We start from the raw sequence: 15,507 nt of genomic DNA on the forward strand, positions 1-15,507 counted from the left end.
AAAGGGTATCCATTCTGTCTTGCTAATAATATAACTCACAAGTTTACTGAATAGAATAAGACACTTATGTATTTACATGGTTACTTTGAATTTCAAGATTTTTACTCTGTTCTCTAAAAATACTGACTTGGCAGACTCCTGCCCATCAAAAGCAGAGAAAAACATCTGGGAAAGTGGGACTGAATATGTCAAGAAGTGCAGTACCAGTGGCACACTGTTCATCAGAGTATTGTGAATTACTAAAATTACCTGTTAACACATAAAACAAACCTGTTCTTAATTATTGATTCTTACCCTGATATTGTGCCATTTCTTTTGACCAAAGAGTCTCCGTTCCATACTGAGTTTCATCATACAAAAATTTAACTTCTGTGGCCCCCGCATCTTCTGCATTCTGAATTAATTCCTAATCAAGAAATATACCAAAAAATAATATTTAATAATACAGTAATCTGACCATCTTTGAATTTACCTGTAACATTTAAAAAGTAATTACATTTAAGAAACAGAAACCCATTATTGACTCCATCACCTTTAAATCCGGTGGGGATGACTACAAGTAACTGTCATGGGCACTGAGAATATGGTTGAGCTTGTGAGTCCTTCTCCAATCATACACCTAAAATGGGATGTTTAACATGCTATCTCCTCATCCCCAATACAAATCCTGAGACTATTTAAAACTCTTATTTACAAACTACCCAAAGCCTTCATTCAAAAGAAATTATTCCATTTCTGAAAGCTGCAAGGATTGTTCTGTTTCTGGCACAGGTAACTTCCTCTCAAAGTAGTTACCAAATACAGACATTTTTCACCTCTTTACCAAACTTATGCTTTCTTAGGAATAATGTATGTATGTACCTATTAATATTCTGCATGCTTGAGAAGTTAGGTTATGAACCTGTCTTTCCCCTGCACTGAAGCTGAAAGCTTCTTCACAGTCAGGACTGACTCATTCCTTTCTCACAAAGAAGGCAGTAGTGTTATTTGTTTGGTGGATGGGTGGTCACACCTCTGCAATGGAGAAAGGAAAGATTTATACCATAGGTAGCCACAAAAAAAAAAAAAAAAATCCTTAGTCTCAACAACCCCAATCACTTTGGCATGCCTATCAAAAACAGCCTGGGCTCTGGTCCATCTGAAGGGAGGGCCAGACTCTGAAATAAGAGGCCAACTGTTACAGCCAACACCATAATCATCAAACTTGAACTCAACGTATCTCCTGTTTATTCTGGACCTTGTGTAAAGTAAGGAAAAGTCAACAGACAACTGCCTGGAGAAGCTGACTTAAACCAAACCAAATCAAGTGGCTACATTTTAAATGGATGGGTCTTTAAAACACAATAATTTATCCTGTATTATTCACCCTAAATGAGGGGAGGGAGTGATGAGGACAGACAAGAAGTAAGGCGAGCTGATACTGATCTATGGCAATGCCAACAGCAAAAACTACAAGAGCTCCTTTTATACCTAAAAACACCTACAGATTGAAAGTGAAGGGGTGGAGAAGCATCTATCATGCTAACAGCTGCCAAAAAAAAGCCAAAGAAGACATACTTAAATCGGAAAAAAGAGATTTTAAACCAAAGACTGTAATGAGAAATGAAGAAGGGCATTATATCGTAATTAAGGGGTCTATGCATCAAGAAGATCAACATCTCAATATTGATGCCCTCAACTTGGGGAGCACCCAAACATATAAATCATTTAATAACAAACATAAAGGAAATCATTGATAATAATACAATAACAGTAAGGGGACTTTAACACCCCACTGACATCAATAAACAGATCATCTAAGCAGAAAATCAATAAGGAAACAATGTCTTTGAATGACACACTGGACCAGTTGGACTTAACAGCTATAATCAAAACATTTCATCCTAAAGAAGCAGAACACACATTCTCTTCAAGAGTACATGGAACATTTTCCAGAATAGATCACATACTGGGTCACAAATCAGGCCACAACTAGTAGAAAAAGACTGAGATCATACCATGCATATTTTCAGACCACAGTGCTATAAAACTTGAAGTCAACCATAAGAAAAAATTTGGAAAGACCACAAATACATGGAGATTAAAGAACATCCCACTAAAGAATGAATGACTTAACCAGGAAATTAAAAAAGAAATTAAAAAATACACAAAAGCAAATGAAAATAAAAAGACAACAGTCCAGAACCTTTGGGATACAGCAAAGGTAATCCTAAAAGGGAAGTAAATTGCAATATAGGACTACCTCAAGAAGCATGAAAAGTCTCATACAACCTAACCTTAAACCTTAAGGAGGTAGAAAAGAACTGCAAAGAAAGCCTAAACTCAGCAGAAGAAGGGAAGTAATAAAGACTAAAACATAATAAATGATATAGAAAGAAACAAACAAAAAACCAGAACAGATCAATAAAACTAACAGCTGGTTCTTTCAAAGAATTAAAAAATTTAATAAACCCCTAGCCAAACTTAGCAAAAAGAAAAAAAAGGACCCAAATAAGTAAAACCGCAAATGAAAGAGGAGAGATCAGAACCCACATCACAGAAATACAAACTATCAAAATATTACGAAAAAGTATATGCCAACAAACTCAGCAATCTAGAAGAAATAGACATATTCTTAGACACATAAAAACTACCAAACCTAAACTGGAAGAAACAGAAAATTTGAACAGTCCAGCAAAGAAACTGAATCAGTAATCAAAAATCTCCCAACAAACAAAAGTCCGGGGCCAGATGGCTTCCCCGGGGAATTCTATCAGACATTCAAAGAAGAATTAACATCTATTATTTTATTTTTTAAGATTTTATTTATTTATTTGACAGGCAGAGATCACAATTAGGCGGAGGGGCAGGCAGAGAGAGAGGAAGGGAAGCAGGCTCCCTGCTGAGCAGAGAGCCCAACATGGGGCTGGATCCCAGAACCCTGGGATCATGACCCAAGCCGAAGGCCCAGGCTTTAACCCACTGAGCACCCAGGCACCCCTACTATTTTCAAACTGTTCCAAAAAATAGAAATGGAAGGAAAACTTCCAAACTCTGAGGCCAGCATTACTTTGATTAAAATCAGACAAAGACCCCATTAAAAAAAAGAATTACAGGCTTGTGTCCCTGATGAAAATAGATGCAAAAATTCTCAAGAAGATACTAGCTAATAAGATCCAACAGTACATTTAAAATAATTATTCATCATAATCAAGTGGGATTTCCTCCTGGACAGCAGGAGTGGTTCAATATCTGCAAATGAAACCACGTGATATACCACATTAATAAAAGAAAGGATAAGAACCATATGGTAATCTCAATTGATGCAGAAAAAGCATTTGACAAAATACAAGACCCATTCTTGATAAAAACCCTCAACAAAGTAGGGATAGATGGAATATACGTCAATATCATAAAGGTCATACATGAAAGATCCACAGCTAATATCATTCTTTGGGGGAAAAACAGAGCTTTTCCCCTATGGTCAGGAACAAGACAGCGATGGCCCCTCTCACCATTACTGTTTAATATAGTACTGGAAGTCTCAGCCTCAGCAATCAGACAACACAAAGAAATAAAAGGCATCCAAACTGGCAAGGAAGAAGTCAAGCTTTCACTATTTACAATCACCATGATATACTATATAGAAAACCTAAAAGACTCCACCAAAAAATTGCTAGAACTAATACATGACTCAGCAAAGACACAGGTTGTAAAATCAATGTAAGGAAGTCGCTTGCATTTCTAGACACCAATAATAAAGCAGCAGAAAAAGAAATCAAGGAATCAATTATACATATAATTGCACCAAAAACCATGATACCTAGGAGTAAATCTAACCAAAGTGGTAAAAGATCCGTACTCTGAAAACTGCAGAACACTTAGAAATGAAACTTATGAGAACACACAAAAGTGGGGAAAAAAATCCATGCTTGTGGCTTGGAAAAACACTGTTAAAATGTCAATACCACCCAAAGCAATCTACACATTTAATGCAACCCCTAACAAAATATCACCAGCACTTTTTTTTAAGGTTTATTTATTTTAGAGAGAGTGTGTGCTCACATAAGTAGGGAAAGGGATAGAAACACAGGCAGACTCCCCATTGAGCTCAAAGCCCAACACTGGGCTTGACCTCACAAAACTGAGATGTCTTGAGCTGAAACCGAGAGTTGGATGCTCAATTGACTAGCCACTCAGGTACCCCACCATCATCATTTTTCACAGAGCTAAAATAAACAATTCCAAAATTTGTATGTAACCAGACAAGATCCCAAATAGCCAAAGTAATGTTGGAAAAAGAAAACCAAAGCTGGAAGCATCACAATTCCAAACTTCAAGCTGCATTACAAAGCAGGAGTCATCAAGAGAGTATGGTACCGGCACAAGAACAGACACAGTGATCAATGGAACAAAACAGAAAACACGGAAACAGACCCACAGCTATATTGCCAACTAATCTGTGACAAAACAGGAAAGAATATCCAATGGAAAAAAGACACTTCAACAAATGGTATTGGGAAAACTGGCCAGCAGCATGCAAAAGAATGAAGCTGGAACACTTTCTTATACCATACCCAAAAATAAATTCAAAATGGATGAAAGACCTAAAAGTGAGACAGGAAACCATCAGAACCCTAGCAGGGAACATAGGCAGTAACCTCTTTGATCTTAGCGGTAGCAACTTCTTACTAGACATGTTGCCAAAGGAAAGGGAAACAAAAGCAAAAATGAACTACTGGGACTTCACCAAAATAAAAAGCTGCACAGCAAAGGAAACAATCAGCAAAACGAAAAGGCAGCCTATGGAATGGGAGAAGATATTTGCAAATGACATACGATAAAGGTTTAGTATCCAAAATCTATAAAGAACTTATCAAACTCAACACCCAAAAAACAAATAATCCACTTAAGAAATGCACAGAAGGCATAAATAGACACTTTCCCAAGAAGACATCCAGATGGCTAACAGACACAAGAAAACATGCTCCACATCACTCATCATCACAGAAATACAAATCAAAACCACAAAGATACACCATTTCACACCAGTCAGAATGGCTAAAATTAACAACAGATGTTGGTAAGGATGAGAAAGGGGAACCCTGTTGGTGGGAATGCAAACTGGTGCAGCCAGTCTGGAAAACAGTATGGGGGTTCCTTAAGAAATTAAAAATAGGGCTACCCTACTATCTAGCAATAACAGTACTAGGTATTTACCCAAAGTATCCAAAAATACAGATTTGAAGGGATACATGCACTGCAATGTTTATAGCAGCATTATTAACAAGAGCCAAGCTATGGAAAGAGTCGAGTGTCCACTGACTAACGAATGGATAAAGAAGATGTGGTATATACATACAATGGAATATTACACAGCCATCAAAAAGAATAAAATCTTGCCATTTGCAACAACATGCATGGAGCTAGAATGATTTATGCTAAGCAAAAGAAGTCGGGCAAAGAAAAACAAATACCGTATGACTTCACTCATATGTAGAGTTTAGGAAACAAAACAGATGAATGTGTTGGAAGGGAAAAAAAGAAAACAAACCATAAAAGACCCCTCATGACAGAGAACAAACAAGGCTGACAGAGGCAAGTGGACCGGGGGACAGGCTAAATGGGTGGTGGGTATTAGGAAGTGCGAGTACTTGTTATGATGAGCACTGGATGTTACATGTAAGGGATAAATCAGTAAATTCTACTCCTGAAGCCAATAAATAAATAATAAAAACAAAGTAAAAGATTAAAAAATAAAATAAAATCACTAATGATGGAGCAATCCCCCTAATCGGCGCCTGAGTATGACTAAATTCAACTAAATACACCTAATCCTTACTCTCTAAAAACTTAGCACCTGAACTAGAAAATATAATGAGGGCCAAGATGTTAAAGGCAATAAACACTGAATAAATTAATGAGAAGAAAAGAAAATGCATTGACAGTTAATCTCTTCTTACAATTAATTAGGGAGTTTCCTGATTAGGCTAAACACAAAATCAAATTTTTGCTGTATCTTCTACTATTGTTTTTTTTGTGTGTGTGTGGTTGTTCAGGTTTCTGGGTTCTTTTGGTTTTCAATGAGTATATTCAAACTAAAAGAATATACTGTAAATAGAAACAAATAACTAAAATCATTATACTATGAAATAAATTCTCCTAAAAGGCAAACCTCTCAGTCCAGGGGTCAAATGTGTTCACGGCCCCTGAATGTGGGTTTTGCATTATTTCATTCCTCTGGTCAACCAGTGGGTTCATAAACATCTGCAAGATGTTTCACATAACATTTATAAGATGACATTATATACTGACATACAACAACAGAAAGAGTGTTTCTAGAGCAACACTGTGCTTGATCACAGCACAAAACAACTCAGTGGGTTCCTCTGCCTCTGAAACCTCCTGTATTTACAATGGCCCCATTTTCAACCCATCCCATCCAGCATATGCACTGCAGGCACAGAGGGAAATAAATACTGCTATTCAGATCTAGACAAAATTTTTTTAAAAGTTAAATGCTACGAGGATTTCCAACTCATTTTACTCCATCTCATTTTTTAAAAAATTTTTATTATTATTTTTTTTAATTATGTTATGTTAGTCACCGTACAGTACATCATTAGTTTTTGATGTAGTGCTCCATGATTCATGGTTTACATATAACACCCAGCGCTCCACGCAGTATGTGTCCTCTGGGCCAACCCAATCCCCTACTCCTCTCCCCTCTAAAACCCTCAGTTTTGTTTCTTGGAGTCCACAGTCTCTCATTTTTACCAAAGTAAATTTACACATGTACACAACAAACGCCCTACCTTAAGAATCTGTCCTCCTTCTGGATACCTTCTTAAAATGTCCTTGAGAAAGTCAACAAGTGGTGGTGTTGTCTGACCAAATCGACCTAAAACAGAGAACACATTTAAAAAATGATTTAGAAAGAAAAATCCCATAAGTGTTACCAATGGGTTATTTGATTCCAAGACATAGTAAAATTATATAAGTTATGACTAAATTAGATTCAGCAGAAAGCAAAGCAGACTCAATTTACTGAATCTCAAGACTTAATGGAACTACAAAATTCAGGTTTTAAAAAACGTTCAAAAACAGACTACATATCACAGGAGATATTTAATTCAAAAAAATAAAAAGCAAGAGGGGTGAGGGCAGGAATTGTTGCCAGTTTCCAAAACAAATGAAATAAACGGCATCATTTTGTGGGTACTTTGCCACCAAATAATAAGCCAGAGATAGTGATGTCTATTATGACATTGTTAATATTCTCAAACTCAAATGATGTTCTGATTATTCTGAGATTGGCATAGTCAATGTCTCAGTACCGGTCCATTCAAATAGCCTTAGGTATTTCTTAACCAAGAGATTCTTAGAACTGACTGACCCCTTTGCCTTAGACAGGTGGTTACAGGCAAGTATAGAAAGGATGGGGAAAGAAAGGTTAACTTCCAGATGCACAGGAAAAAAAAAAAAAAAAAAACAACCTGTAAATTATTTAAAAAGAACTCTGGCTTAAAACAATGAAATCATCACTACAAATTTATCAACATCATTTCGGCAGAGTGCCCACCAGGACCAAGCCCCAGTAGGACTCTGCTCCACAGGGCCTAATACCCTACGCACTCTTATAATTCACCAGCTCCATTTGCCCTTGCTTTCCTCTGGCCTGGATACCCCCTCAACCCATTCCATGGAATATACTTTCACAATATAATCTTTATGCAACTAAAAATGGCATATGCTCCTGGTAAAGTCAATGTAATACCTCCCCCTTTCAAGCCTTTTGATTGAAGGTTTACAAAAAGATGACAGTTTTTGAAAGTCAGATCTCCGATCTTGATCCAGTCAGGTAACTGAAAAAAAGAAAAGAAAATGTATGAAAAGCAGTATTGTTCCTAAAACTGTACATTCGAACTATCTCGATTTTTTTTCACTTAAGAAATAATGCTTGTGAACCATTCTTATCAGGAAATAGGTTGCTCTGAAGAAGTGAGTATTTCAAAAAACAGAAATTTAGTCAACAATTTTATTTAACTTAAAGGACTTTTCTTAACCTAAAGGATTTTAACTTAAACCTAAAGGATTTTTCCTTAAATAGTTATAAATAAAGATCTGCTTTAAAATAACTCAAATGCTACTGCTCTTTCTGAAAAAAATAAATAAATAAATAAATAAAATAAAATAACTCAAATGTTTTATGATGAATCAGGATCATTAAAATAAACAAAATCATTCTCTTTGCATTTCCAAAGTGTACCGCTCAGAAGCCAAAGCCAGATCAACCTTCTCTCCAGCGGTCCACTCAAGAACTACTATGGAATGACCTCGTACAGGTCAATGGTCTACAAAACATCACTCAAAAGCCCACCAGAATAATCAAACTTTGTAACTTACACTCAACAGGGTGTGAATGGCATCATTTACCATATCAAAAATTCAGTATTTCCAATTATCTACCACCCAACCCACACTGATATCCTTCAAGGCTCCTAAAGCTCAACCTATCAAAAGTGACCTCACTGGATTTCCTTCCAAACCCTTAACCCTCATCTTTTACTTTGTATTTCAATTAACAGTGGCACCTTCTACCTGTTCACTTTAGAGGGAACCATGGGGAGAAGTTCTCTCTGCAAACCACCAATTATCTCCAGTCTAGCCAATTACCCTCCAGTTTCCAGCAAGTCCATCCCCCATTTCTCTCAGAACTAACTTGTTCTTTTCCCATTTCCAATTGCTCAGACTCCTTATATTTCTGGATTTTTATAATAATCTCTACTCTGGTCTCCTTACTTTCTACGTATCATCATTCTAGTCCTCATTTCTAAAATCTGAGTACACTGTGACAGTTTCCAGCTCATAAAGCACTTTCATACACATATTCCCACTGAATCGTAAAGAAAAAACTCCCTGCACAGGACATATGGATAAGAATAGTAGTTATTTTGTGTTGTTAACCACAAAACTTTTAGAAACAACCCAATTCTATTATATATTGATACAGTGGCATATCATATAGCAAAAAAAAAAAAAAAACTGGATTAACTAAACTGCACGTAACTCTGGGTGAATATTTGTAACATAATATCGAGCAAAAAAAGCTAATTCTGGGTTACTACATATGGAATAACAAGCTTCTTATAAAGTTCATAAACAATAAAAGTAAATAGTCTATCACTCAGGTTATTTAGGTTACAGATATACACATATATAGACATGTATGTACACAGGTATACCTTATATAAACACATACATACACACTCATGATAAAACTATTTAAAAAACTACAAAAGCAGGCAACGAAGTAAGAAACACGAAGGGGTAAGGGAAAAAAGACAGGCACACAGGCTGGGGAGGAGAAGCACAGAGGGAAATATAAACTGTCAACAGTGTTCTCCCTCTCCAGTCGGATGATGTCATCTTGGTTGTTCATTCTATTGTTAATCAACTAATAACTAAAAGAGAGCCAAGCATAAGCCAAGATTACTGGTTCAATTTAGTAGCCAAGGTACATCTGAAGGAAGAAAGGCAGGCAGGAAGAAAACTTTTATTGCAGGAAGAAGTTTGCAGATCTTAAAGGACACTTGAAAAGGAAGAAGACACAGAATTGAATCATGTTAGTAAAAACATATGTAACCCGCTATGCACGTCTGATTGTGAATGCTTTTGGTGGACTGTAATCAGTGACCTATCTCCAGGGAAGTGATTCTCCCGAAGAGAAATCAAGTGGCAAAGATAAGTGACCCCAGTAGTGCTATCAGCTTTCTCCTCCTGAGCCTGCCAAGATTAAGGGAGTTTGCTTGGGCGGCTCCCCTTCCTAGACCCAAAATCACTCCAACCGAGCAAAATAACACTGGTCCTATTTATCTCCAGAGGCAATTAAATCTTAAAAGTTGCCCATTTCAGTCTTTATAAATATATTTTAAAACACAGAGATTGTAAAATGATTTGTACATCTGGATCTGTGTTCATGCCAGCCTCAATCTTCCTCCAAAACCTCAGAGCAGAGATGCTCATTTTCATTTACTATGGAACAATAACTCTTTCCAAATAACTCTTTCCAAATTACTATGCAAACAATACAATATTAATTACAAGTGGCTCTCCCGACACTTATTCCTTTGTTCAGTGGTCAAGGCACAAGGAGGTTCTAAAATTCAAGGGTTGACAAAAAGGACAATTTTGATCAATTAAGAGATACTTCACACCTCTTGATTTGAGGCTCGACCACATTTGGTACAAGAGGAAAAAGGATCAGGAAGATACACAGCTATAATGAACAGCTTCAGTCTCTTCATGAGACAGGAGGTAATGTGAAGAACTTAAAAATTTCACTTCTAGTCCAGGGAAACAAATGAGAGATAAGGAGAAAGAGGATGGTAGATGACCCAGAAAGACCGAGGACTGTCTACTGCTTCCTACATCCAGTACCAACCAAAACCAGTAAGTGACAAGGAGTCCTACTCAACAGCTTTTGTTTCCTGCCTGCCCTGACATATTTAGAATTCCATTATTTCTGGGTCTGACTCAATCAAGGCTTATAAACATCCTTGGCAAGAGCTTCTGTCTTATTCTACATATACCTCATTACACTGCACACATACACACAAGCATACACACATGCACAGCCATTTGGTACCAGACAGCCATAATCACACTTTTACAAAGTCTCCTGTATACCTTTTCCTTCCAGTTTCACCTCTACAGTCAGTCATAGTCTAGAACCTCCCCAGCTCAGGACAACAGATGTTTCCTAACCAGACCCCCACCTATCCACCCACTCAGGCTGAAATATTCTATGCCCCACAGCCACATTCACCATCCATTATCAATATTGTACACAGACACCTCCAAAAACACTTCTAATGGCAAGACTGAGCCACAAGTGAGCCTCCTGGGAGGACCACATGTAAGGGACAAGATGACAAAGCAGACCCTGAGGAGTAACCAAAGAAGAGGGTACAGAACCAGAAGAGTACACATGGGAAGGCTGAGACAGAGATGGACCCAGAAAAAGAGGTAAGAATGATAAGCTTTTCTTCTCAATTCTGTCCAAAGTTGTCAAGTCACTGTCTGCAGGCCACCGAACACCTTGAGGAGCTGGTGAGGAGGGCTGAGCTGTGGAGGAACATCAGAGCTGTTTAACTGGAAATCTGTGTCTAAGTGGTCAAGAGGCCATGGCATGGACACAGGTACACAGAAGGTCAAGATTACACTGAGGAATTAAAAATCATAGGTTATCAAGTACTTCACCAATGTTTGTATTGGGTACAAACCCAATGCTTGAAATGTCATTCTGTATGGCTCAGTGTTCCTTACATATCTGTTAACATTTTTATCTCTTTTAAATCCTGAAAACGATCTTTTATCATATAAAAAGTGAAGAAATTTTGGGGATCAAAGAACAAGTTAATTTTCAATAAAATGTTTCCATTTAACTCCTCCTTTGAGAAAACTTAGCTTTTTCACTAACCTCAAAGGATATATATAACAATGTGAAATACTGCTATCTTCCAAAGTTTTTATCTCATTCATTTGCAGTTCAGAAGTTTTAATGAGAATGTATTCCTCAAACTTACAGCTACTATAATGAAGTCTGAAGATCCTTTTAGCCCTAAGTTTCTATGATTCAAAACTGAGGGGAAACCTCTAAGACATTAAAGGTGAAAATTATTCCAGCTAAATGTACAACACAACTAAGAAAAACGTGAGTAATGGTTAAAACCCTCTGACTATAATGCCCATCGAAAAACTATCGTAATTTCAGGAAGTGAAGATTCAGATAAAAAGACGGGCAGGGGGCAGGGTGACACAAATGCTGACATGGTAAATCAATTAAAATTACAACTAATGATGAGAAAATACCCGTGTGACTTTGTGCATGTTATTTACAGAGCATTATTTCCAGGGTAACCATTAACTGAGCATCTGCCATCCACGACCCAAGAATAAAATCCGTTCAGTTTCCCTCCCCCCGAGCCTACTGATAAAGAGTCAGTGGATGCGCTACAACCCCGAGCACAGAGGCGGGCCCGTCGTCCTACTAAGGAGAGGGACCCGGCGGGCCGTACCTCCCTGCCGCCGAGCCACAGCCGCTGCTCCGACACCGGGAAGCCCGTCTCGGCCAAGATGCGCTCCTTGATGTCGCGCACGGTCCAGGACGCCTGAACGGCCACGGTCCTACAGCCCACGCAGCCGGGGAGGACGGTCACCCGGAGCCACCTGTGCAAAAGGCAAAAGGACCTTCAGTGGGGGCCACGTGGGGACCCTCCCGCCCGGAGTCCCAGTGGCGGGGAGCCTCGCGGCCCTGGGCTCAGCCCGGCCCCGGGCAGGGTTACCTGTCCCCCATCGCGAGCGTCCTCGCCGAGCTCGAGCCCGCGTCCGCCCGAGCGCGCCGCGCCTACTCACGGCCGCCGCCGCCGCCCCGAGAGGCCCGGCGCGGGCCCCGAGCGCGGGATCCTCATGGCGCAGGCGGGCGCCGCCCCGGCCGGGCTCAGCCGCAGCCCCGGGAGCGACCGCAAGAGCCGAGCTGGAAAGGCTAGAGGAAGCCGGGGCCTTAGGGGCGGGGCGAGGGCCTGCAGCGGCGGCGCGCTCCCGGTAGCCCGGGCCCCTGGAGGCGCCGTCTGCGGGCACGCGCCCGCCCTCCTGGACCGTTAGCGGCGTGCGCCTGCAAGCCCCGCCCCGCCCAAAAGGCCCCGCCCCGCCCGCCCCGCCCGCGCCGCGAGCGTCTGCAAACGCGCTGAGGCCGGGAGGACCTGAAACGCTTAATTGTGTATGCAGAACACACTTTGAAGGAAGACGTGTATTTTCCCTGGTGGAGTTCAATGGTACAGAGAAATGCAGAACTAGACATTCCTGGGGCCTACGTCTCCTTCGCCTCTGAAGACTTTTAATCTCTGGAAGCATCTCCAAATAAGATTTATGGTGGCCTCTTAGGCACAGCGGGAAACGTGGTGATTGCAGAACACAACTGTCTTTCACGGTTTCCCGTTTGTTTCTAAGGCACAAAAGTAGGATCAGTGGTTCAGTTTGCTAGAGGAAGGAGTGCCAATGAGACAGTAATGTGTGATTATGAACATGAACATACCCTGTGACATGTTAAAATAGAGGTAGCTTATTTTGGCAACATTATCTTTTACTGTTGGTAGCCTGTGTTTTCCCATCAACCTGCAACCTCCTTGAAATCTGAAACCAGTCTTAAAAGTTGATGGAGTCACCCAAGAGTAACTAACGGTGCCTTGTAATTTGAAAGTGTAGGTAGCTGAATGAAGCGTCAGAAAATATCAGTCTTTTCCTCAGGCTTATTTCTCATAGGTATAGATGAGACAAACTGGGGAAAAAGGCGGGGCGGGGGGGGGGGGCAACCTCTATTAAGACAATTCAAAGGCTATGTCCTGAACAAGTAAACTTGGGTGCTTCTTGATTAAATACCCGGAGAAGAATTAAAATTTTATCGTTGGTGCAAAAAATTATATTAATTACTGCTTTTCAATTATCACCTCTCCCCCTCTTCCACAAAGAAATGTTACTCAGAACTCGTTATCAGTATTAATAGAGTACCCATGCAGCTATTCCATCCCTTTCTGTAACCATATTTCAAAGGGAAAGTTTGTAAATCATGCAGCTCTTTTCCTACTTGGAACAAGTAAGCACAGTCAATTAGAGAATAGCTAATTCAATATAAGGTTAGGCCAGAAAACCCAAAAGGACAAATATTTACTTTTTCAGTCAGACAAGACCATACATGCAAATGCATTAAAATATCAGCAAGTAGGAAGAATGAGCTCTCACCCCTCTGCGATAGTGTCACAGACAAATTCTCCACACCTAAAATCCTTTGATAAGCCCCAGAGTTTACCCGCTTTCCTTAATGCTCTCTCCTAGGGGGCAGACAAACGTGTAGTGCAGAGATAAAGACTTGAGAGAAAGAAATGTTCTTAATGGGAAGATTTTCACAAGAAGTGAAGCAGATTTGGCTACAAAACATGACTGATCATAAATACCTTTGAACATCTGGAGTTCGAAATATATTCAGGATACAATTAAAGGGTTAGTCTGCATAGGAAATACAAATAAATCTGGAACTCAAAAGAGATGTCAATGTTAAGGATATAAATTTAGAAGTCAATTGCCTAATCATTCAGATAATATTTCTTAAACCTCTCTTATTTCCTAGAAGGACACATTTCTAAATGACAATGAACAAAACAAAGTCCCCATCTCAAACTTGCATTCTAGGGAAGAAAGACAACAATAAACAAATAGACAAATAATATTTAAATTCATCCTATGATGTCAGCCAACTAGGGATAAGTACCATTCCAAAGTGGGGCCAGGGAATTGGGACAGGACAAGAGAAGAGAGGAAAAGAACTAAGATGGTCCTAGAACTCCTTTCTAAGAACTGACATTTGAGAAAAGACCTGAGTGAAACAGGAAAATGAAGTTATCCAGAAAGAGGTTATATGAGAAGAAAGGGGGACAGAGCAACTGCTACAGCCCATGCACATGTTTAACCTGGATGTAGTACCATCCCTCCTACTTCTTGCCCCTCCTCTAACTTCATTCCTCCCCAACACATTCCCCAACCAGCAGCCAAAGCGGAGTTGAAACTGATGTCTTCCCTGCTTGCTGATGGCTTCTCAGATCCTGAAAGAGGTTCTACCATAGAATAGACGTTCAATAAACATGAGGAAAGGAAGGATTGAGCTGAGGAAGGAAGGAATGAACGAACTAAAGGAAGTGGGGCCAGAAGGAAAGGAGAAAAAAAGGAATGAAAAAATATCTGGAAAATAAGAAAAGTAGATAGAAACTCAAACATTACACATAATTCTAACGCCTCAATACAAACAACATTTCTATCCATTGTCATTTATATGATTATAATAATGCTATGAGTACATAGTGTTTTTCAACATTTTTACCACTTTCTAAATTGTATTTCTAATAACTGCCTAATTTTCCATTGAGAAGAAATATCTTAGGCTACTCAACCCTATTGATATTTACAAGAGTACTTTAATTTTTCAAAAGTGCACAAACCAATAAATATCTTTGCTCATGAACTGTAATCACTATTTAAGATGAGAAAAAAAATTGCAAAAATGTTGTATTCTAATAAATGTATATCTGAGCCTTAACTTATTTTGTAGGAGCATATTATAAAAATGCAGAACAGCAAGAAGCCAAAACGTTAGTCTCTTGTTTTAGATTTTTTTTTTTATTTGACAGAGAAAGATCACAAGTAGGCAGAAAGAGAGAGAGGGAAGCAGGCTCCCCGCCGAGCAGAGATCCCAATGTGGGACTCGATCCCCAGGACCCTGAGATCATGACCCGAGCCAAAGGCAGCGGCTTAACTCACTGAGCCACCCAGGTGCCCCAGTCTCTTGTTTAAGAATGAATGAGTCCTGGGTGCCTGGGTGGCTCAGTGGGTTAAGCCGCTGCCTTCAGCTCAGGTCATGATCTCAGGGTCCTGGGATCGAGTCCCGCATCGGGCTCTCTGCTCAGCAGGGAGCTTGCT

The 15,507-nt window shown here is 39.5% G+C and overlaps 1 protein-coding gene across 4 annotated transcripts in view; it reads right to left on the bottom strand.

The window, feature by feature from the left end:
* Positions 1-15,507, bottom strand: part of SACS (sacsin molecular chaperone) — a 94,269-nt gene that overhangs the window by 34,615 nt on the left and 44,147 nt on the right. For 3 of the 4 annotated variants that reach the window (XM_059378272.1, XM_059378274.1, XM_059378271.1), the window contains exons 3-6: positions 12,060-12,210; positions 7,757-7,844; positions 6,795-6,880; positions 295-406 (exon numbers count right to left, since the gene is read on the bottom strand). In XM_059378272.1, the coding sequence (XP_059234255.1) occupies positions 295-406; positions 6,795-6,880; positions 7,757-7,844; positions 12,060-12,210 (437 nt within the window). Of the gene's footprint in view, positions 1-294; positions 407-6,794; positions 6,881-7,756; positions 7,845-12,059; positions 12,211-12,326; positions 12,415-15,507 lie in introns of those variants that run through there. The other variant, XM_059378273.1, reaches the window with a different exon arrangement.

Source organism: Mustela nigripes, chromosome 15 (assembly GCF_022355385.1).
Source record: "Mustela nigripes isolate SB6536 chromosome 15, MUSNIG.SB6536, whole genome shotgun sequence".
NCBI classification, from domain to species: domain Eukaryota; kingdom Metazoa; phylum Chordata; class Mammalia; order Carnivora; family Mustelidae; genus Mustela; species Mustela nigripes.